General features: G+C 35.1%; 1 protein-coding gene across 1 annotated transcript; it reads left to right on the forward strand.

The window, feature by feature from the left end:
* The first annotated feature begins 985 nt into the window (after window positions 1-985).
* Window positions 986-16,925, forward strand: LOC145669848 (uncharacterized). The gene is made up of 2 exons (XM_081738195.1): window positions 986-1,010; window positions 13,162-16,925. Exons 1-2 carry the CDS (start codon window positions 986-988, stop codon window positions 16,923-16,925), a joined length of 3,789 nt encoding a protein of 1,262 aa, XP_081594321.1.
* Window positions 16,926-22,512: the final 5,587 nt, after the last annotated feature.

Here is a 22,512-nt window from a genome sequence, read left to right on the forward strand (position 1 = left end):
TCCAGGATATCCACAATTGAAGTGGGCGGGGAGAGGAATCCAACAGTTTTTTTTCTTCGTGCACCTGCAGTCAGTCAGAGTCTATTTTTACAAGCCGTGTTGTCCAGCCGCAGGGCAAAATCTCAACCATTGACGGGTAACAGAAATCTTTTCTTTTTGCAGGTAGGAATAGAGTTTTTGTACGAAAAACGTGAATTAGGTTGTAGAGAACTTCATTCGCATTGCGTTGACAAATTTTCTTTCGTCCGTTTATCACATGAAGCTCTTTTCTTTTTTTTTTTCGATTATTACCAGAATATGAGATAAAAAACCTAAATGGTTCTTTGTATACAGAAAACAAACAATACCAATATTTTCTTACATATCAGTATTATGATTTTTTTTCCTGAAGTGTATGATGCTTGAAAAATGGACAGAATGAATTTTGACTTTTCTATTTGTCCCTATCCTTCTGAGTAGAGAGAATGCTGCGGCGCAATTAAAGGGCCTGCGGCGCAACATTAAGAGGCCCAGAACAGAAAGAGGCCCATTTCAGTTTCGAAGTTAAACTTTATAATGTTAGGATGTTAAAAATTATGTGATGTTCCAACTATATCTCATTTTTAGCTGTGAAGACGGTAACACCTGAGCGATTATTTAGTAAATGCCAACAAAACTTATGCTGACCAGCGAAAACATTATGACCACTCGCTACTTTTTGAACGAAATCATTGTGCAGAGATAAGAGCTACAAGGCATAACACAACCGCGCGCCAAACGTGACAAGAATCTCACTCGATTAGTCAGTGTGGTGCTTGTGCCTTGAATGGGGAAGGACGACGATATATCAGGGTGAGTAAATGGCTAGGAGCTTCATTTCGGAAACAGCGCGACTTGTCGAGTTTTCGCGATCTGCCGTGCTTATGTATTTCAAAGGTGGGAAAAGGACAGTGAAACCAGCATCGAACCAAACAACAAAAAGTGGGGCGACTACACCTCATTAAAAATGTCGGATGTCGGAGACTCTCGAAGTTGGTACAGCAGAATAGACGAAAACTATAGCACAATATAATAATAATAATAATAATAATAATAATAATAATAATAATAATAATGTGCATTTTTTTTGCATATGAGCAAGTTGCGACTCACTAGATAGAACATAGAAAGTCAAAACTGTTCTCTGTAAATTTTACGTGACTCATGGATGTGGATAGAGGGGGTCCGTTTAACATTTTTGCGGGGAGGCCCATTCGTCCTTACGCTACTAAGAGGTAAGGTAAAATAATAACACCAATATATATATATATATATATATATATATATATATATATATAAACTCCTGGCGCAACAGTCCCTTGTGATCTGAGTCTGCAGCGGGCTTATGTTAGTGGTCAGCACAACTACACCCAACGTATCCGGCTGTCTAGATTGAACTCCGCTATCTTTTAGTTTCCCAACTTTTTTCTCGATGTTTGGTCAACACAGCAATGTTTGAGTGCCACACCGGGAATTAAACCCTGGACGACGCACACCGTATCACTTTCGCTAATCTTTTGGTAAAATTCAGGTTAGGGTGGTACTGAATTATTTTTGGAATATGCCATTTCTCATAAGGTAAAGTTCAAAAGTATTGTGACATAATTAAAAAGCTCATTATCAACCACGTATTCTTGCCTCTAATATCACTAAAAGTTTTCGAGATATGTGTCAAAAATGGTTGAAACACTTGAAGTTAGTTTAGTAACTTGAAGAAGATAGTGGCCTTATACATACATAATTGCTTCAATTTTTATTTTTATTCTTCTTTCTCGTAAAGAAATACAAAATCATAATTTCAACCATCTTGGTACAATTTTCATAATTTGAAGCGCGAACAGCCGGTTTCTTTCCTTACGTTTTGAACTTGGGATTTATATTCTTCTTGTCACTTATCGTGAAAGTCATATAATGGCATGGGTCCCAAAGCTAGAATATATTATGCGACAGAGGTAATGACAATTTCATCTCTCAAGATCTATTAAATTTGACATTTATTGAACGATAGCGGTTTTATAATACGAATAAATTTTTCGCAATAAGGTGCATATAGTGGTCGTAAGAAATGACAAAAGCTACCACTGACCTTTATAGTTTGACTGATGCTTTTTCGATCATGATATTCCCCTTAAATTTTGTAAAGGACAGTATAATTTTAATTATCTTGGCCTAATTTCCTAAAGCCTCTCATTCGTACGCTAAAAGAAAGATTTCTATTTTTTATCTATAAGAATTCAGGGAATGAAAATTTATTCAAAATTCGTTTACAATTAAAGTTGGCTAAACAGATATTCCTTCGAGATTTCTGTATTTTGAAAACAAATTCACGATTTCAGTTCTTTGTCTTTACTTGTTTCCATGTTTTTTTTATATCAATATTGTATGATCAATTCCAAGAATTATTTTAGTTCCCCGGTAAATCCATTTATAACAAGCTCCAAATACTGCTATAATTTTAATGTGGTTTCAGGAGAATCTGCATATCTCATCCTTTTGTTACTCTCTATATATTCATCTACTATGTAAACAAACATCAGTGAAAGAAAGAGGCTGAGAGCTAACACGTGAGGAACGTTGTCATTCCATTTACTGATATATCTAGAGAGTCTAGTGTTGCCACGAGACAAGACGAAACTTCTGGCTGTGTCGTCTCGTCTAGAAAAGTTGTGCCCGTCTCGTCTCGTATCAAATGGTTCTGTCTCGTCTCGTAGCAACACCAGAAAGGTTGAGGCCCACAAAAAGAGCTGTTATACCAAGTGGTTAAAATTACAACTTTTAACCAAGTTTTGTTTGGTAGCACAACACACAACACGACTGCAATCTTCCAGCAACGACTGCTTAGATTCGACTGAACCATAATTACTTCGATAGGAACATTTGTCAATACCGTCAGTACAGTCGAAAGGCAAGATTTCCCCATTTATTCTGATATCCTTTTTTCAGAACCCCTGGCGCCACTTCAACAAATAAGGAGGCCTATGTAACTTTCCCATTTAAAAAATGGTTTAGCTTCGAATAACATCATAAAACAATAAAAAAGATAAATTTTGTTGTCAAATCAGCATCTTTTCAAACCTCAGTATCGAGAAAGGCTGACACGTTTCTGTCTTGGTTCGGAACGAGAAAGACCATGAAACAATAGTTAGTTACTGATAAAATTGCCACTTCTACTTGTACTTCTAAAACAAGATTTTTATACGTAGATATCTCCACCAGCCCCCGGAATAAAATCTTCTAAAACACTGATGAACGCTTTACATTTGTATTTGAATCTGGAGCACTATCACAAAATAATTAAACTTGAATCAATTGAAAAATGGAAGTGAAAGCTGTTTGTAAGAATCATTTTTAAAAAATGCTTTAGGTATTCCCTGTTCTTTGTAGGATTTGAAACATTGAATCATTTCGATCATTTGAAATAATAAAAGATGGTATACATTTCGAAGGCAAATAATTTATTCCGAGTTAATAAATTTTTAAGCAAATTCAGAAACTGTGTTTGTATTTTTCGAGACACGAGACGAGACATTTCACAAAACGTTTCGTATTGTATCGTGTCTCGCTTCAAAGAGTCCTGTCTCGTCTCGTTGGAACACTAAGAGAGTCTTACGCATTCTCTTTCCAAGAAAGTGAAACTTGAAAAGCACATTCAGTCAATTGTTATCATAGAATATACTATGGGCATAGGCACTGATGTGTAGAAGGTGACACAGGCGGAATTTGTTCTTATGGAGCCCTTGGCGAGTTGGAGCCGTGGGTCTCTATTATTTGGATTGGAAACATTGGTTCAAAAATATTTTACATTTAGCATATATATATATATATATATATATATATATATATATATATATATATACGTACATGTGTGTTACATATACTTTAATTAATGTGTGGACCTGCGGACAATGTATAGTTCGCCCGCCCAAAAAGCCGCCTCTGGGGGGTGGGTTCGAAGCGCACTCCTGAAACATAGAATTATGCTAATCGTAATCTTCTGAGATAGACTACCCCCCGAGGAATAAGTAAATAAATAAATAAATAAAAATAGTTTCGTAATGTTTATCTTCCGTATACGAGTAATTAAAAAATTTTAGTGTCTCAACAATGAGAGCTGTATACAGGTGATCCTGCGTTCCTGGCAGAACTTCCCTAGTTCCGGCCCAAAATTTCACACTATACCCTCTTTCGGCTCTCTCCCCCACGGTAGTTTTAAGAATTTTTATCTATTATCTACTCCCTTGGAGTAACTGTTGCTCTGTATTTTCACGGGCTTGCAACCGTCAGAATGAATATCCTGGCTGCTTTCCCAGCTACCCATTCAGCATGCAATAGATACATGCAATAACAATCAAATCCCACACAAACTACTCTACCCATCAAATATTTTAGCATGGAAAGTTCTTTTACGCAATGTATTTCGTTTGTTTAAAATGGAATAGACCTAAATACAACTTTTTTTTAAATGTTCTTCTGGAAATTCGATAGCGAGATCGCTCACATCCAAAAATTGAGATAATTAGTGCTCTGACAATCTGGTAGAAATACAACATGCCATATATAAACATTACTGTGATTACATTGCTATTTATTCAATGATTATTTTGCTTAGAGCTTTCTTATTCTCCAGGGAATTCTTCAAGGGTATATAATTACTCTTCACTTATGTCGCGAAAAAATATTCAGCTTGCAAATTTATTTCGAGAACTTCTCAATTCCCTAATACATGTATATTCTCTGAATTTGTACGTACAGCCGACAAACTTACATAGAATCTCAACAGAGTTCAAATGTGAGGTGTCTGCTGGGAAGCACAGGTCAGTTGTATGGGAGGGGCTTTTAGAGTGCAATTCTAGGAACACTGTGGGCTTTTAGAGTGTAATTCTAGGAACGCTGTAGGGGGCCATCCCGCTCCACCTGAGACAAAAAAAAAATCTGGAGGCACACAACTAGTTCACACTGGTTATAAAACAGGCGCAACAAAGTTCTGAATGAAATGTGTTTATTTTTTTTCACTATTCCATTTTCCGAACAATAACATTTACCGATGACCTGTTAGCCCCTCCACCACAGCCACCATGAAAACAAATTCAATCGGAATTTGTCCAGCTCGTTTGATCACGAATAATTATCGTTTGATCCCAACGCATACTGATGTATTACACACAATTTGGCTAGGGCTTGTTAGCCCTTGATAAGCGACATGTATCATTCCACAGATATTTCAATCGTAAATAGGTAAGTAAAGTTTGCTTAGTTTCTGGTAGCAAGTATGGAAAATAGTTTACTGTATATTTAAAAATAGAGGCCTCCAACAATGAAACTAACAACAATATGAGAAATCGACATGTACCATTCTCTAGATATCTGAATCGCAAATATGTCAAGTTTGGTCAGCTTCTGGTAAAAAGTATGGAAAATAAAGTGAATCGTTTATTTAATAATGGTAGTCTCCAACAACGTAACTAAAACAATATGTGAAATCGACATGAACCATAGGATAGATATTTCAATCTTTCATAGGTACGCAAAGTTTGGTCAGTTTCTGGTAGAAAGTATGACAGATAAAGTTTATTGTTTATTTAACAATGGTGGCCTCTAACAATGAAACTAACAACAACAAGTGAAATCGACAGGTACCATTTCATAGATATCTAAATCGTAAAGAAGTGTGCTAAGTTTGGTTAATCTGTGGTAAAAAGTATGGCAGATAAAGTTGATTGTTTATTTAACAATGGAGAAATCCAACAATTATTTATTGAACAATGGTGGCCTTAAATGATAAAACTAACAATAATATGTGAAATCGACAAGTACCATTCCCAAGATATCTCAGTGGTAATCCGATGGGTGTGCCAAGTTTGGTCAGTTTCTGGTAAAAATATAGCAAATAAAATTGATTCTTTATTTAACAATGGTGGCCTCCAACAATGAAACTAAGAACAACATGTGAAATCAGCACGTACTATTTCCTACATATTTCAATCTTATATGGGTGTGCAAAGTTTGGTTAGTCTGTGGTAGAAAGTATGGCAGATAAAGTTGATCGTTTATTTCACAATGTAGAAATCCAAGGATTGTGTATTTAACAATGGTGGTCTTCAACAATGAAACTAACAACAATACGAGAAATCGACACATATCTTTCCCTAGATATTTCAGTCTTAAATGAGTGTGTAAGGTTTGGTCAGTTTCTGCTAGAAAGTATGGCAGATAAAGTTGATTCTTTATTTAATAATGGTGGCCTCTAACAATGAAATTAACAACAGTAAGTGAAATCGACACGTACCGTTCCATAGATGTCTCAATTGTAAATGAGTGCGCCAAATTTGGTTAGTAGTGGTAGAAAAAGTGTAAGATAAAGTTGATTGTTTAGGTAACAATTTAGAAATTCAACGATTGTTTATTTAACAATGGTGGCCTTCAACAATGAAAGAACAACAATATGTGAAATCGACACATACCATTCCATAGATATCTCAATCGTTCATGAGTGTGCAAAGTTTGCTTAGTTTGTGGTAGAAAGTATGGCAGATAAAGTTGATCGTTTATTTAACAATGGAGAAATCCAACGAATGTTTATTTAACAATGGTGATCTCTACAATGAAACTAACAACAATATGAGAAATCGGCACATATCTTTCCCTAGATATTTCAATATTAAATGTGTGTGCAAGGTTTGACCAATTTCTGGTAGAAAGTATGGCACATATAGTTGATTGTTCATTTAACAATGCTGGCCTCTAACAATGAAAGTAACAACAATAAGTGAAATCGACCCGTACCATTCCATAGATATCTCAATCGTAAATGAGTGTGCCAAGTTTGGTTAGTTTGTGGTTGAAAGTATGGCAGATAAAGTTGATTGTTTATTTAACCATGGAGAAATCCAACGATTGTTTATTTAACAATGGTGGCCATTAATAATGAAACTAACAACAACATGTGAAATCGACTAGTACCATTAAGTAGATATCTCTGTGCAAATCCGATGGGTGTGCCAAATTTGGTCGGTTTGTTTTAGAAAGTATGGCAGATAAAGTTGATGGTTTATTTAAGAATAGTGGCCTTCAACAATGAAACTAACAACAATATGTGGAATCCACACATACCATTCCCTAGATACATACCTGCAATCTTAAATGGGTGTGCAAAGTTTCTTCATTTTCTCGTAGAAAGTACGAAAGATAAACTTGATTGTTTACATAGCAACAGTGGCCTCTAAGAATGAAACTAACAACAATATGTAAAATCGGCACGAACCATGCCATTGATATCTCAATCGTAAATGAGTGTGCCACGTTAGGTTAGTTTGTGGTACAAAATATGGCAGACAAAAGTTGACTGTATACTTAACACTGGAGAAATCCAACGATTCTGTATTTAACAATGGTGGCCATTAATAATGAAACTAGTAACAACATGTAAAATCGACACATAGCATTCCGTAGATATTTCAACTTTCAAGGGGTATGCAAAATTTGGTCAGTTTCTGGTAGAAAGTATGGCAGATATAGTTGATTGTTTATTTAAAAATGATGGTCTCTAACAATAAAACTAATAACAATAAATGAAATCGACACGTACCATTCCATAGATATCTCAATCTTAAATAAGTATGCCACGTTTGGTCAGTTTGTAGTATAAAATATGGCAGATAAAGTTGATTGTTTATTTAATAACGGAAAAATCCAACGATTGTTTTAAAATGGTGGTCTCGAACAGTGAAACTAACATGTGAAATCGATTGGTACCATTCAGTAGATATCTCTGTGGTAATCCGATGGTTGTGCCAAGTTTGATAAGTTTGTGTTAGAAAGTGTGTTAGATAAAGTTGATTCTTTACTTAAAATGGTGTCCTCTAACAATGAAACTAACAACAATATGTGAAATCGGCATGTACCATTCCATAGATATCTCAATCGTAAATGATTGTGCAAGTTTGGTCAGTTTGTGGTAGAAAGTGTGGCAGAAAAGCTTGATTGTTTGTTTAATAATGAAGAAATCCAATGATTATGTATTTAACAATGGTGTCTTACAACAATGAAACTAACAACAATAGGTGAAATCGACAGGTACCATTCCCTAGATATTTCAATCTTAAATGCGTGTGCAAAGTTTGGTCAGTTTCTGGTAGAAAATGTGGCAGATAAAGTTGATTGTTTTTTTTAACAATGGTGGCCTCTAACAATGAAACTAACAACAATATGTGAAATCGGCATGTACCATTCCATAGATATCTCAATCGTAAATGATTGTGCAAGTTTGGTCAGTTTGTGGTAGAAAATATGGCAGATAAAGTTGATTGTTGTTTAATAATGAAGAAATCCAACGATTATGTATTTAACAATGGTGTCTTACAACAATCAAACTAACAACAATATGTGAAATCGACACATAGCATTCCGTAGATATTTCAACTTTAAATGGGTGTGCAAAGTTTGGTCAGTTTCTGGTAGAACGTATGGCCATTAATGTTGATTGTTAGTTTAACAATGGTGGCCTCTAACAATGATACTAACAACAATATGTGAAATCGACACATACCATTCCATAGATATCTTAATCTTAAATGATTCTGAAAATTTTGGCCAGTTTGTGGTAGAAAATGTGGCAGAAAAACTTGATTGTTTATTTAACAATGGTGGTCTTCAACAATGAAACTAACAACAATATGTGAAATCGACACATACCATTCCCTAGATATTTCAATCTTAAATGGGTGTGTAAAGTTTGGTCAGTTTCTGGTAGAAAGTACGGCAGATAAAGTTGATTGTTTACTTAACAATGGTGGCCTCTAACAATGAAACTAACAACAATAAGTGAAATCTGTACGTACCGTTCCATCGACATCTCAATCGTAAATGATTGTGCAAGTTTGGTCAGTTTGAGGTAGAAAGTATGGCAGATAAAGTTGATTTTTTATTTAATAATGGAGAAATCCAACGATTGTTTTAAAATGGTAATCTCGAACAGTGAAACTAACAACATGTGAAATCGATTGGTACCATTCAGTAGATATATCTGTGGTAATCCGATGGGTGTGCCAAGTTTGATAAGTTTGGGTTAGAAAGTGTGTTAGATAAAGTTGATTCTTTACTTAAAATGGTATGTTTTAACAATGAAACTAACAACAACATGTGAAATCGACACATAGCATTCCGTAGATATTTCAACTTTCAAGGGGTATGCAAAATTTGGTCAGTTTCTGGTAGAAAGTATGGCAGATATAGTTGATTGTTTATTTAAAAATGGTGGTCTCTAAGAATAAAACTAATAACAATAAATGAAATCGACACGTACCATTCCGTAGATATCTCAATCGTAAATAAGTATGACACGTTTGGTTAGTTTGTAGTATAAAGTATGGCAGATAAAGTTGATTGTTTATTTAATAATGGAGAAATCCAACGATTGTTTTAAAATGGTGGTCTCGAACAGTGAAACTAACAACATGTGAAATCGATTGGTACCATTCAGTAGATATCTCTGTGGTAATCCGATGGTTGTGCCAAGTTTGATAAGTTTGTGTTAGAAAGTGTGTTAGATAAAGTTGATTCTTTACTTAAAATGGTGTCCTCTAATAATGAAACTAACAACAATATGTGAAATCGGCATGTACCATTCCATAGATATCTCAATCGTAAATGATTGTGCAAGTTTGGTCAGTTTGTGGTAGAAAGTGTGGCAGAAAAGCTTGATTGTTTGTTTAATAATGAAGAAATCCAACGATTATGTGTTTAACTATGGCGTCTTACAACAATGAAACTAACAACAATATGTGAAATCGACAGGTACCATTCCCTAGATATTTCAATCTTAAATGCGTGTGCAAAGTTTGGTCAGTTTTTGGTAGAAAATGTGGCAGACAAAGTTGATTGTTTTTTTTAACAATGGTGGATTCTAAGAATGAAAGTTACAACAATAAGTGAAATCGGCACGTACCATTCCATCGACATCTCAATCGTAAATGATTGTGCAAGTTTGGTCAGTTTGTGGTAGAAAATATGGCAGATAAAGTTGATTGTTGTTTAATAATGAAGAAATCCAACGATTATGTATTTAACAATGGTGTCTTACAACAATGAAACTAACAACAATATGTGAAATCGACACATAGCATTCCGTAGATATTTCAACTTTAAATGGGTGTGCAAAGTTTGGTCAGTTTCTGGTAGAACGTATGGCCATTAATGTTGATTGTTAGTTTAACAATGGTGTCCTCTAACAATGATACTAACAACAATATGTGAAATCGACACATACCATTCCATAGATATCTTAATCTTAAATGATTCTGAAAATTTTGGTCAGTTTGTGGTAGAAAATGTGGCAGAAAAACTTGATTGTTTATTTAACAATGGTGGTCTTCAACAATGAAACTAACAACAATATGTGAAATCGACACGTACCATTCCCTAGATATTTCAATCTTAAATGGGTGTGTAAAGTTTGGTCAGTTTCTGGTAGAAAGTACGGCAGATAAAGTTGATTGTTTACTTAACAATGGTGGCCTCTAAAAATGAAACTAACAACAATAAGTGAAATCTGTACGTACCGTTCCATCGACATCTCAATCGTAAATGATTGTGCAAGTTTGGTCAGTTTGAGGTAGAAAGTATGGCAGATAAAGTTGATTTTTTATTTAATAATGGAGAAATCCAACGATTGTTTTAAAATGGTAATCTCGAACAGTGAAACTAACAACATGTGAAATCGATTGGTACCATTCAGTAGATATATCTGTGGTAATCCGATGGGTGTGCCAAGTTTGATAAGTTTGGGTTAGAAAGTGTGTTAGATAAAGTTGATTCTTTACTTAAAATGGTATGTTTTAACAATGAAACTAACAACAACATGTGAAATCGACACATAGCATTCCGTAGATATTTCAACTTTCAAGGGGTATGCAAAATTTGGTCAGTTTCTGGTAGAAAGTATGGCAGATATAGTTGATTGTTTATTTAAAAATGGTGGTCTCTAAGAATAAAACTAATAACAATAAATGAAATCGACACGTATCATTCCGTAGATATCGCAATCGTAAATAAGTATGACACGTTTGGTTAGTTTGTAGTATAAAGTATGGCAGATAAAGTTGATTGTTTATTTAATAATGGAGAAATCCAACGATTGTTTTAAAATGGTGGTCTCGAACAGTGAAACTAACAACATGTGAAATCGATTGGTACCATTCAGTAGATATCTCTGTGGTAATCCGATGGTTGTGCCAAGTTTGATAAGTTTGTGTTAGAAAGTGTGTTAGATAAAGTTGATTCTTTACTTAAAATGGTGTCCTCTAATAATGAAACTAACAACAATATGTGAAATCGGCATGTACCATTCCATAGATATCTCAATCGTAAATGATTCTGCAAGTTTGGTCAGTTTGTGGTAGAAAGTGTGGCAGAAAAGCTTGATTGTTTGTTTAATAATGAAGAAATCCAACGATTATGTGTTTAACTATGGCGTCTTACAACAATGAAACTAACAACAATATGTGAAATCGACAGGTACCATTCCCTAGATATTTCAATCTTAAATGCGTGTGCAAAGTTTGGTCAGTTTCTGGTAGAAAATGTGGCAGACAAAGTTGATTGTTTTTTTTTTTTTTAACAATGGTGGCCTCTAAGAATGAAAGTTACAATAAGTGAAATCGGCACGTACCATTCCATCGACATCTCAATCGTAAATGATTGTGCAAGTTTGGTCAGTTTGTGGTAGAAAATATGGCAGATAAAGTTGATTGTTGTTTAATAATGAAGAAATCCAACGATTATGTATTTAACAATGGTGTCTTACAACAATGAAACTAACAACAATATGTGAAATCGACACATAGCATTCCGTAGATATTTCAACTTTAAATGGATGTGCAAAGTTTGGTCAGTTTCTGGTAGAACGTATGGCCATTAATGTTGATTGTTTGTTTAACAATGGTGGCCTCTAACAATGATACTAACAACAATATGTGAAATCGACACATACCATTCCATAGATAGCTTAATCTTAAATGATTCTGAAAATTTTGGTCAGTTTGTGGTAGAAAATGTGGCAGAAAAACTTGATTGTTTATTTAACAATGGTGGTCTTCAACAATGAAACTAACAACAATATGTGAAATCGACACGTACCATTCCCTAGATATTTCAATCTTAAATGGGTGTGTAAAGTTTGGTCAGTTTCTGGTAGAAAGTACGGCAGATAAAGTTGATTATTTACTTAACAATGGTGGCCTCTAACAATGAAACTAATAACAATAAGTGAAATCGACACGTACCATTCCCTAGATTTTGTAACGTCCATTAACCAGATTATATCCGTTTTTGCTTAATTTTTGAATTGTTCATTTTATTTTTGATTGTTTTAATTTTATTAGTTGTATATGTTAACATTGGTGACGGTGGCGCCATCTACCGTTTTAGACACAAACTATTTGGACGTAATGAATAACCTTAAGGGCGAAGCATTAAACCTAATTGAAAATTTACCAATTACCGAAACAAATTATTCAGTAGCATGGCAATTACTCGTTGATAGGTATTCAAATAAAAAGCTAATTGCTTCTTCTTACATTCACGAAATACTACAAATCAAGCCAGTGTATAAAGAAAATGTAAGTGAACTTCGCGCTTTTATAAATACAGCTACTAGCAATATAAATGCGCTACAAGCACTTGAGCCAAACGTAAACCTCACAGACGTAATTTTGACCCAACACTTTGTATCAAAATTAGATGCAACTACTAGAAAGTCATGGGAGCTTCAAAATACGAATTCTAATTTTCCTGCTTTATCAGAATTCTTTTCGTTTCTCGAGAAACGTTGACAGGTGCTTGAGAACATGAGAACTAGTATTGATGGTGTGAAGCAGGGTAGTAGCGTACAAAATAAGCAAGCGGAAAGTATTCAGTCATCAAAGACTTATTTATCAACATTTTCAAATGCATGCGAATTTTGTAATAGCCAGCATCCCTTATATTCTTGTTCGTGCTTTGTGAATGCGGGACACAGCCAAAAATTAGAGTGCATTCGTAAAAATAAATTATGCATGAATTGTTTGAAAAGTAATCATTTTTTGAAGAATTGTAAATCGAGAGGTTGTAAAAAGTGTTCCAAAAAGCACAATACATTATTGCATGTAGACGTAACAAAAGACAAATCAGTGCGGTTTCCAAGTGTAAGCAGTGCCGTGGTGCAAGAGCGTAGTAACAACTCAGATTCCAGTGAAAATTTAGGGCAAGTGTCATATTGTGCATTAAAGGCTAGGCCTAACGCAAGAGTGTTGTTATCTACTGCAATAGTAAAAGTAAGGGATAACAAAGGAAATTTGGTTCCTTGTCGCGCGCTTCTAGACAGTGCTAGTCAGACCAATTTCATAACAGAGAATTTGGTGCAACAATTGAACATCAAACGGTATAGACAGTATACTCCAATTCAAGGTATAAATCAAGCAATCTCTAATAGAAAGTACTCTGTAGATATTTGTGTCCTTTCATGTGTTAACACATTTTCATTGAATATAAGTTCTTCAGTTCTCCCTCACATTACAAGTAAACTACGGGAAGAAAGAATTAATTATGACGATTGGAACATTCCCAAGGACACTGTTCTAGCAGATCCTACTTTTAATGCGCCTGGAGACATAGATATTCTTTTAGGTGCGGAAGTATTCTACATAATTATGAAGTCAGGACACAAAACGCGGCCAGGTGATTTTCCAGTGCTTCAGGAGACAGAATTGGGATGGATCGTGGCAGGACGCATTCCTCAAGAACGTGACCCCCATATTCCATTAACAACATGTTTTGTGAAGACAAACATAGATCTACAGCAACACTTTCAAAAATTATGGGAACTAGAAGAAATTACTGTTACACCTAGATCAAGCGAAGAGCTTGCATGTGAGCGACATTTCGTTCAGAATACAACAAGAGATCATACAGGGCGTTTCATTGTACGATTGCCTTTGCTTGAAGACCGTACAGTTTTAGGCGATTCTTATCAGCAGGCATTGGTTAGATTAAAGCAATTGGAGAGAAGATTCGATCAACACCCGAACTTTGAAGCTAAATATACGGAATTCATGCAAGAATATGAAGATCTTGGTCACATGGTAAGGATAGATGAGAGTAAAAAGGAGGACGTCAGCGTTGCATACTATTTGCCACATCATGCAGTTTTTAAGCCCACAAGCTCTACAACGAAGCTCCGTGTAGTGTTTGATGCTTCAGCAAAACCTGACAGCGGAAAAAGCCTCAACGACATTCTTTTAGTTGGTCCTACAATACAGCAAGATTTGTTTTCTATCGTTTTGCGCTTTAGAACTCATTCAGTAGTATTCACTGCAGATATCGCTAAGATGTATCGCATGGGCAATGTTCATCCAGAAGACACGCCATTACAACGTATATTGTGGAGAAGATCTAGAAATGAACCGATTCAAGTTTTTGAGTTGAAAACACTAACGTATGGTACGGTATGTGCTTCATTTGTGACCACAAGATGCTTACAGCAATTAGCAGACGAAGAAGAGCATAATTACCCTGTAGCAGCAGAAATATTACGTCGAGATTTCTATATTGACGATGTTTGTAGTGGCATGAACAACATACAGCAAGCTCTAGAGGTCCAGAAGCAATTGATAGAGTTACTGGGAAAGGGAGGTTTTACACTTAGGAAATGGAGTTCGAATGATCCAAGGTTATTGGAATCCATCTCGCCAGAGCTTCGACAAGTGCAGCGTCCAATCCAGTTCCATGAGGGCCAAGGCGTCAAGGCATTAGGATTGTCATGGCATCCAGACAAGGATATATTTCTCGTTGAAAGCAAGACGTCACCAATGAAGGTTCAAGAGTGCATTACTAAACGCCAGATTGCTTCCACCATTGCCACTATATTCGATCCATTAGGAATAATTTCACCAGTTGTCATTTCATACAAAAAAATTTTGCAAGAATTGTGGCGGCAAAAGGTTCAATGGGACGACAATATACCAATGGAATTAGCAAAGAAATGGACTCAATTGTACAAGCAACTTCCATTAATCAATCAGATTAAATTTGACAGATATGTACTCGTTGAAGGAAACATAGCGGAGATTCAGATCCATGGTTTTTCAGATGCTTCTAAAAGAGCATATGGAGCTTGCATTTATATGCGATCGATCAATCAACAAGGAGAAATATCAGTTAAGTTATTATGTGCTAAATCACGTGTGGCCCCAGTCAAGAAAATCACTCTCCCACGTCTGGAGTTATGCGCAGCAGTTGTTTTGGCAAAATTAGTTCACAAGATTTTACCAATTTTAAAATTGAACATAAGTAGCGTCCATTTATGGACCGACTCCCAAATCGTGTTGGCATGGCTAGCTTCTCCGTGTAATAAATGGAAACCTTTCGTGGCCAACAGAGTAGCTCAAATTCAAGACTTAACTGACATTAGCTGTTGGAAACATGTAACTTCTTCGGACAACCCTGGAGACTTGATTTCAAGAGGAATAGATGCAGTTTCCATAAAGGACAATTCATTATGGTGGCACGGTCCACAATGGCTTTCTAGTTTAGAAACTAATTGGTCAGTGACAAGTAAGGATTCATTGCAACCAGATCAAGTTCCAGAGAGTAAGGGAACCATAACATTGACAGTCACTTTAGACAATTGGTGCAATGAAACCATAACAAGATTCTCAAAATTGTCAAGGTTAGTTAGGACAATAGCATATTGTAGACGTTTTGTTCATAACATGAGAAACAAGAAAAACAAACTAACAGAAGGTCTCTCAGTACAAGAACTCCACACAGCGCTCCATGTTTGCATCAAATGGGCACAAGAAATTGGATTTCACAGCGAATTACAGCATCTTCGTGATGGAAACATTGTTCCGTCAAGAAGTAAATTGAACAATTTACATCCATTTTTAGATAGTGAAGGCATGATCCGAGTTGGAGGAAGATTGGAGAATAGTCAGCTTCCGTTTGACGCCAAACACCAAATAGTTCTGCCTTCAAATCAACACTTAACAAAACTTATAGTTGAAGCAGAACACTTAAGATTACTTCATGCTGGACCCCAATTATTAATATCATCACTACGCCAGAAATATTGGATCATCAGGTGCAAACAGGTAGTAAAACAAATGATCCATCATTGCTTCACGTGTTTCAAGTTAAAGGCCAGTGGTTCAAAACAACTTATGGGACAATTGCCAGCAGCTCGTGTGCAGCAAGTCAGACCATTCCTAAACATAGGCGTGGACTACGCTGGAGCGTTTAACATAAAATCAGGAGCAGATAGAAATAAATCTGTACGTAAGGCTTACGTTGCGTTATTTGTTTGTTTATCCACCAAGGCAATACATCTGGAATTGGTAACAGATCTTAGTGCGCAGTCATTAATAGCAGCTTTACGCAGATTCATAGCCAGACGAGGAAGATGTCTTAATATATACAGCGACAATGGCACAAATTTCGTTGGAGCCAACAACGAATTGAAAGAATTGTATCAGCTGTTTTCATCAGATCCTTTTAGTTCTCAAATTCATGATTTTACATCGACCGAAGGAATTCAGTGGCACTTCATACCACCGAATTCGCCGCATTTTGGAGGCCTATGGGAAGCCGGTATAAAATCAATGAAATACCATCTAGTTCGTATTACAAAGGGTGCAGTGTTAACATATGAAGAGTTTGCAACATTACTCACACAGATTGAGGCCTGTCTCAACTCTCGACCACTTACAGTGCTATCAAGTGAGCCTAACGACATCAGTGTTCTCACACCTGGACATTTTTTAATTGGAGAAGCACTTACAGCTTTACCAGAGCCTAACCTCACCGATCTACCACAAAACCACTTATCTCGTTGGCAGAAGATACAACAACTAAAACAACACATTTGGAAGAGATAGTCCAGAGATTATTTACATGGTCTTCAACAACGCTCTAAGACAACTTCACCGCAACACAATCTCAAGGTCGCAGATGTAGTTTTGCTGATTGAAGACAACGTTCCTGCATTGCAGTGGAAATTGGGCATCATTGAAAAAAGTGTTCCCAGGAAAGGATTTCTTAGTTCGTGCAGTGATGGTTCGTACTACAACTGCAACATATAAACGTTCCATCAACAAACTAGTTGCATTACCATGTAACAAGGATTAGAATTGAGATTTGAGTAATCTAAAAATAAGTACAGTTCCTCAAGTTTTGTGTTTGTTTCGTTTTTTATATGTATCATTTTGTTTTATTTGGTCAGACCTTAGCTGACCAACAGGGGGGAGTATGTTTGGGATTATTTGTGTGTTTAACAGTGTGTGTGCCTTTAGCTGGCAACAGTGTTCAAGTTGCTTAACGCGTTTCTATTGTTTTGGGAACAGTGTGTGAGTGTGGCAGCAAGAACATTCAGTTTGGTGGACCATATATCATGGTCGAAGATCATACAATACAGCACAATCAATAAGCCATCGTATCAAAATCATTTACAACTAAGGACCTTGTGAATATGTTTATTCTTGTGTATTACTTTTGTGTGCAAACTGAAGTTGTACTCATTAAATACAGTGAATTTATATTTGGTTGCATTCATGTGGCATACGAACCAAGCCTTACAGTCCACTAGTATGAACATCGTTTTTAGCATTGTTATTGTACTTTAGTGAAAAAACAAATATATACATTCATATTGTACACTATTTATAAACTGAAAACCTGAACAAACGGCTAGTATACTTAAGTTTGGTTAAAATAAATCCTTTATTAGTTCTAGGTAAACGGACATAATTTTAAAACTAATATTTATAGAGTAAACTCTATTACTACAGTAAATAAAGTTCCATCCGATTAACACTTTATAGTTTATGTTTATATCAAATAGTTTTGATTGTTTTTGAGAGTAACAGTTCACTTATTTAATAGTTCTTATGAATTCCTTTAAAAAATATGCAGTGGGCTTTTTCCTAGAGGAATAGCATAGGACGTAGAGATTGTTTTCCCAGAACGAACATATACCAATAGTGATTCTCCAATGTTATAAGTCTATATAGTTTCGAAATTGAGAAACCAAGCTTGATATCGAACTACTACGATGGAATTTCAGAGTTTCCAACCGTCATATGATATGTTATACAGGGTGTTTCAAAATAATACCGACAACGTTTGCGAGGTGATTCCTGACATCAAAAAAAGGCAAAAGGTATAGAACCAACCTAAGTGTTCAGAAATCCAACATTTCGGAGTTATAGGATGCCGAAAACATACAGAAATCAAATCACTTTCCTGTATGCTAAACTGAGAAGCCTTTTGCAATACTTCGCCAGGAAAGCTTCAATGGCATTTTATGAAAAAATGAATTTTAAAGGACCATACCTCTAATACGATGGGACTCCCTGTAGCCGGGTCAAGGCTTCACTTAGGAACTGGTATCTGCCCTATTCAAATATCCGTGTTCCAGAATCCTGTGGTACTTCCGCAACAAATTTTATACACGTTGTCCGTGAGTACTTCAAATTATATGCTCGTAGCCAAAGTCCCTCCATAAAAATTGTAGTGGGAGTACCGCAGGATTGTGAAACGTATTTTTGGGTAGGGAAAACCGGGGTATTGGCGAACACTGAGGTAATGCCGAGCACACAAGTTTACGCCCAAGAAAGCTTGTTAGGAAACAAGCGATTTTGCTATATACTAGCGGAGAGAGCGAAAAAAGTGTAGCATAAATTTGGTGACCGTCAGTTGAATGAATTGCCAGGAAGAAAAATGTTCTTGTTTTTGTCAATTCATTTATAACGTTGATTCAACTATGTGGGCAAGGTAAGTTGGCTCATATTTATATTGTTACAGATAAAGCTATATATTCCCCTATATTTGAACACTAGTTCTCTGTAATCTTACTAGCCTCCCTTCAGTAAACAATTAGTTTCAACTATAGTAATAAAATGGCGTCTCATGGGGAAATGCCAGACAAAATGTTCGTCTTTATCCTGGAGGTTCGGGATTACCCCATCGTGCGAAAAAAATTCTCAATTTTTTTAAATGGTTTTCTTTATTGAAAAGTAAGTAATAAGTTAACGAAATTGGTTTAGGAAATAGGCCATGTCTTGGTAATAAGTGTTATTAGCTTTATTAATTAGAATAGTTTGTTATATTTATTATTTACTAAATTTATTGGCTATGTCTATAATTCTTACTAAAGATTTAAATATTAAATTACGATGTAATTTTCATGTACTTTAATGCATTTCACTTCTTTCGTAAAGGAAAGTTTGAAGTAAATACTATGTTTGGCATTACCCCGACCACTCGAGCAATATCGAACATAGGCACATTTTTAAAACATCTCACTGATTTGTAGAAAAATGTTACTTTTGACTTTCCTCTGCACTTTAGTAATCTTCAAGCTTTCTATACACAAGAAATTCTAACTTTATCTCCACAAACTAAACAGTTATTTATAATCAAAGCTTAAGTGTTCTTGAATACCCTGGTCTCCCCTAGTGCACTTATTAATTCCTAAGTGAAGTCCTGATCCGACAACAGTAGGTACCATAGTTCTGGGGCTATGGACCTTTAAAATTCATTTTTGCTTGTTTCCGACAGCCTATAACTCCTTGAGAAAGTTTTATGCAAACAGGTTTGTCTATATTTTTCGTCTTTTCGTAGTGTCAGGAATCACCTCCCGAACGTTGTCGCTGTTGTTTTGAAACACCCTGTAGATTTATGGACCAAACCACGTACTGCGACTTTTACAATGTAAATTACCTAGGGTCTGAAATATTTCACCATAGTTCAATAATAAAGATATATATATATATATATATATATATATATATATATATAAAATCTTTATTATTGAAAGTGTCAACAATATCAACATATACGTATAGTAGTTATGTTATCTTCCTTAATCGTTGTTGAGAAACAAGTCCCATATAACTTTGTTGTGTCACAGTGTCTTTTTGATAAAGGCTGACTATGGCAATGTCTGTTGCGGAGAGGTTAGTATACAGAAATGTTTGACCAAGGATATGTATATAGTTCCTTTTATTGAATGATATCAGTGCTAAACACATTCTTTTTAAACTTTCAAAGTGACATAGCATATGCAACTGGTTCTCAAAAGCCGTGTCCTTTTGCAGGTAGTCGAATGGGAATACAATTATTTTTCGATCATATACAGGGTATATGCCAAGACAAGGATTAAATATCAAATGAAGAAGATTGCAGAGAGTTATAAATAATTTCTAATTATTTCACTGTAATAATAATAATAATAATAATAAACAAAAGGTTAGATCGATTCAATTGCTTATTGGTCAGAGTGATTTGCAATACGGTGGAAAAAAATCTCAACTATTTTGGCTCTACTAAATTCCTGTACGAGGCGTTAGCTTCCTAACTAAGTCATCGATCACAAGAGTCTGAAGAATACCGAGGTATTTTTGTGTCATATAGTATATCGTCGAATGGATTCTGGAGATACAATCCTGCATTTTCACGTACTTCTTCCAATTTATTTAGGGGGTTCATGATTACTTATGTAATTTAGAAGAGTTATTTAAATTCTGAAAACTATATTGGGAATGTTTGAGAAAAGTAATTCATTGTCCTATATGGTTATAAAATTAGTGCCTGCGTGAGAAATAAGTTCGTTGTCGTTTGGAAGAGATTATTATTAAGTGTTGTTATTAAATCGAAGAGCTCAATTCCAAAAAGACTAAGTCAAAAACTAAGTTTTTTTTTCAGGAGACGAATATTTTTTGTGTTACCACGATTCTATTTCTGTAAAAGAAAAGTAATCTACATAAAACAAACTTGTAATTGCCTACTTTTTGTAAAATAACTGTGAAATAATCACCTATAGCAAGAGTTTTATAAGTGTTTTTAGGCATGAGTCAGAAAATAACTTCAGAGAGTACCGCAGACTAAGGACATTTTGGTAAACAACTTTGTTCTCTTTTGCCTACAACTAATTTGACTTATCGAGTTTTGGCATGAAACCCTGTTCAATTCGCAGATGCTGAGATAGAACTTAATGGAACCAATATTTCAAAATCGACAAAAATTGACTTAGGCTCTTTTGGAATCCACCTCTGCAATTATTGATTTGTTTTTTCCTGTTAGAGTTTATAGCTTGATGCATTGAAATAATTCTTTTAAAATGAGTATTTGGTAGAATGTCTGTCGTAAAATTTACCTTATTAGTATAAATCTCTAAAATTGATCTTGAAGTTCTGGTTATGACAACCAATGATTGAGATAGTTACATTTAAATTGTTAGGGATATTGTACTATTGATATTTGACGATACCTATAAAAGCGGTTGCGTGAGTTCACTGTTTTTATTTCCATTTCACGTCAACAGATACTTTTGTGATGAAACTAGGATATACAGTAGGTACAATATAATTTATTTTACTTTGGTATAGGATTTTATAAAATCAGATCCTGTTGTTAAGAAGTAATGGCCTAAACATAAAGCTCTTACTTTGGTTAATCTGGAAGCAGTGTACTTAACACCACCGCATATCAAATTTACTCGTATGAAAAATTTTGTAGAAGCTCTTATAAAAAAATATTCTGCATTCATGTATTTAAAATTTCAGGTTCTCAATGATAGGGATAAAAAGAAACTGAAAGCAGGATTATTTATTAGGCCAGAAATCATCATTCTTGGATGACTACCATTTTGCAGAACTGTAGAATCTCCTTGACAACAAAGCGTAGAAAGCTTTTATAGTCATCTGTCTTGGTTTTCCGAAACATATATCAGGCAACTATCGTGAAACAACGAGTGATCTTGTGAATTGGTACCAAGCCTTTGGATGTCGTCATTAAAAATCCAAGTCTTAGATTTTCACATAGATTTCCTTCCTTGAAAATCTTTACAGAGTAAGCGGTGAAAGTGGCTCTATTCTATCAGCAAATTTCTAGAAGGAAAAGATGCGTCTTGGGAAATGTTGTCCCAGGATGCTAAACATTGAAGAGAGACATCGCAGAGACTAAATAGAGCCGAAAATAATCATTTATAACTTCATAGGCAAGTAACAATGAAGTTTGTTTTTTTATTTTTTCTTCATTGTACAGCAAGGACATCATCCTCAAATCGAATTTATATATATACGACATGTGTGTCCCATAAGCTGTCTAAATTTATATAATTATGTCATCCGTTGTTAAGGAGCGGCAAGGGGAGGAGGATTGCCCAATTCAAAATATACAATTTCACAATATTTACTAAATTTCAATGACCCCTTCACTTTTGTATAGAATCAATGACAAAAGATAATATACTACGAGATGTAAAGTTTATTCTGTCTCAATAATCTGACATCTAAGTCATTCTATATTAATAAAGAGCTAATGTCATATTCAATATAATATTTTTCGCGTTCTGTGCACAAATGAATCAAGTTTTGGTTTCTAATACTGATACATTTTATATTAAGATTTCTCTCTAAAATTTCATTCAGAGCTTGGAACATTCACGTGCAGGTATTGCAAATA

Source organism: Thermobia domestica, chromosome 14 (assembly GCF_964235325.1).
Source record: "Thermobia domestica chromosome 14, izTheDome1.hap1.1, whole genome shotgun sequence".
Lineage (NCBI taxonomy): Eukaryota > Metazoa > Arthropoda > Insecta > Zygentoma > Lepismatidae > Thermobia > Thermobia domestica.

What these genes read in the sequence shown, in the direction of transcription:
- LOC145669848 (XM_081738195.1), top strand. Translation starts at nt 986, where the DNA reads ATGTCGGATGTCGGAGACTCTCGAA. An exon ending in GGATGTCGGAGACTCTCGAA is followed by an intron (nt 1,011 to 13,161) that starts GTTGGTACAGCA and finishes TATTGCATGTAG; the next exon opens with ACGTAACAAAAGACAAATCA.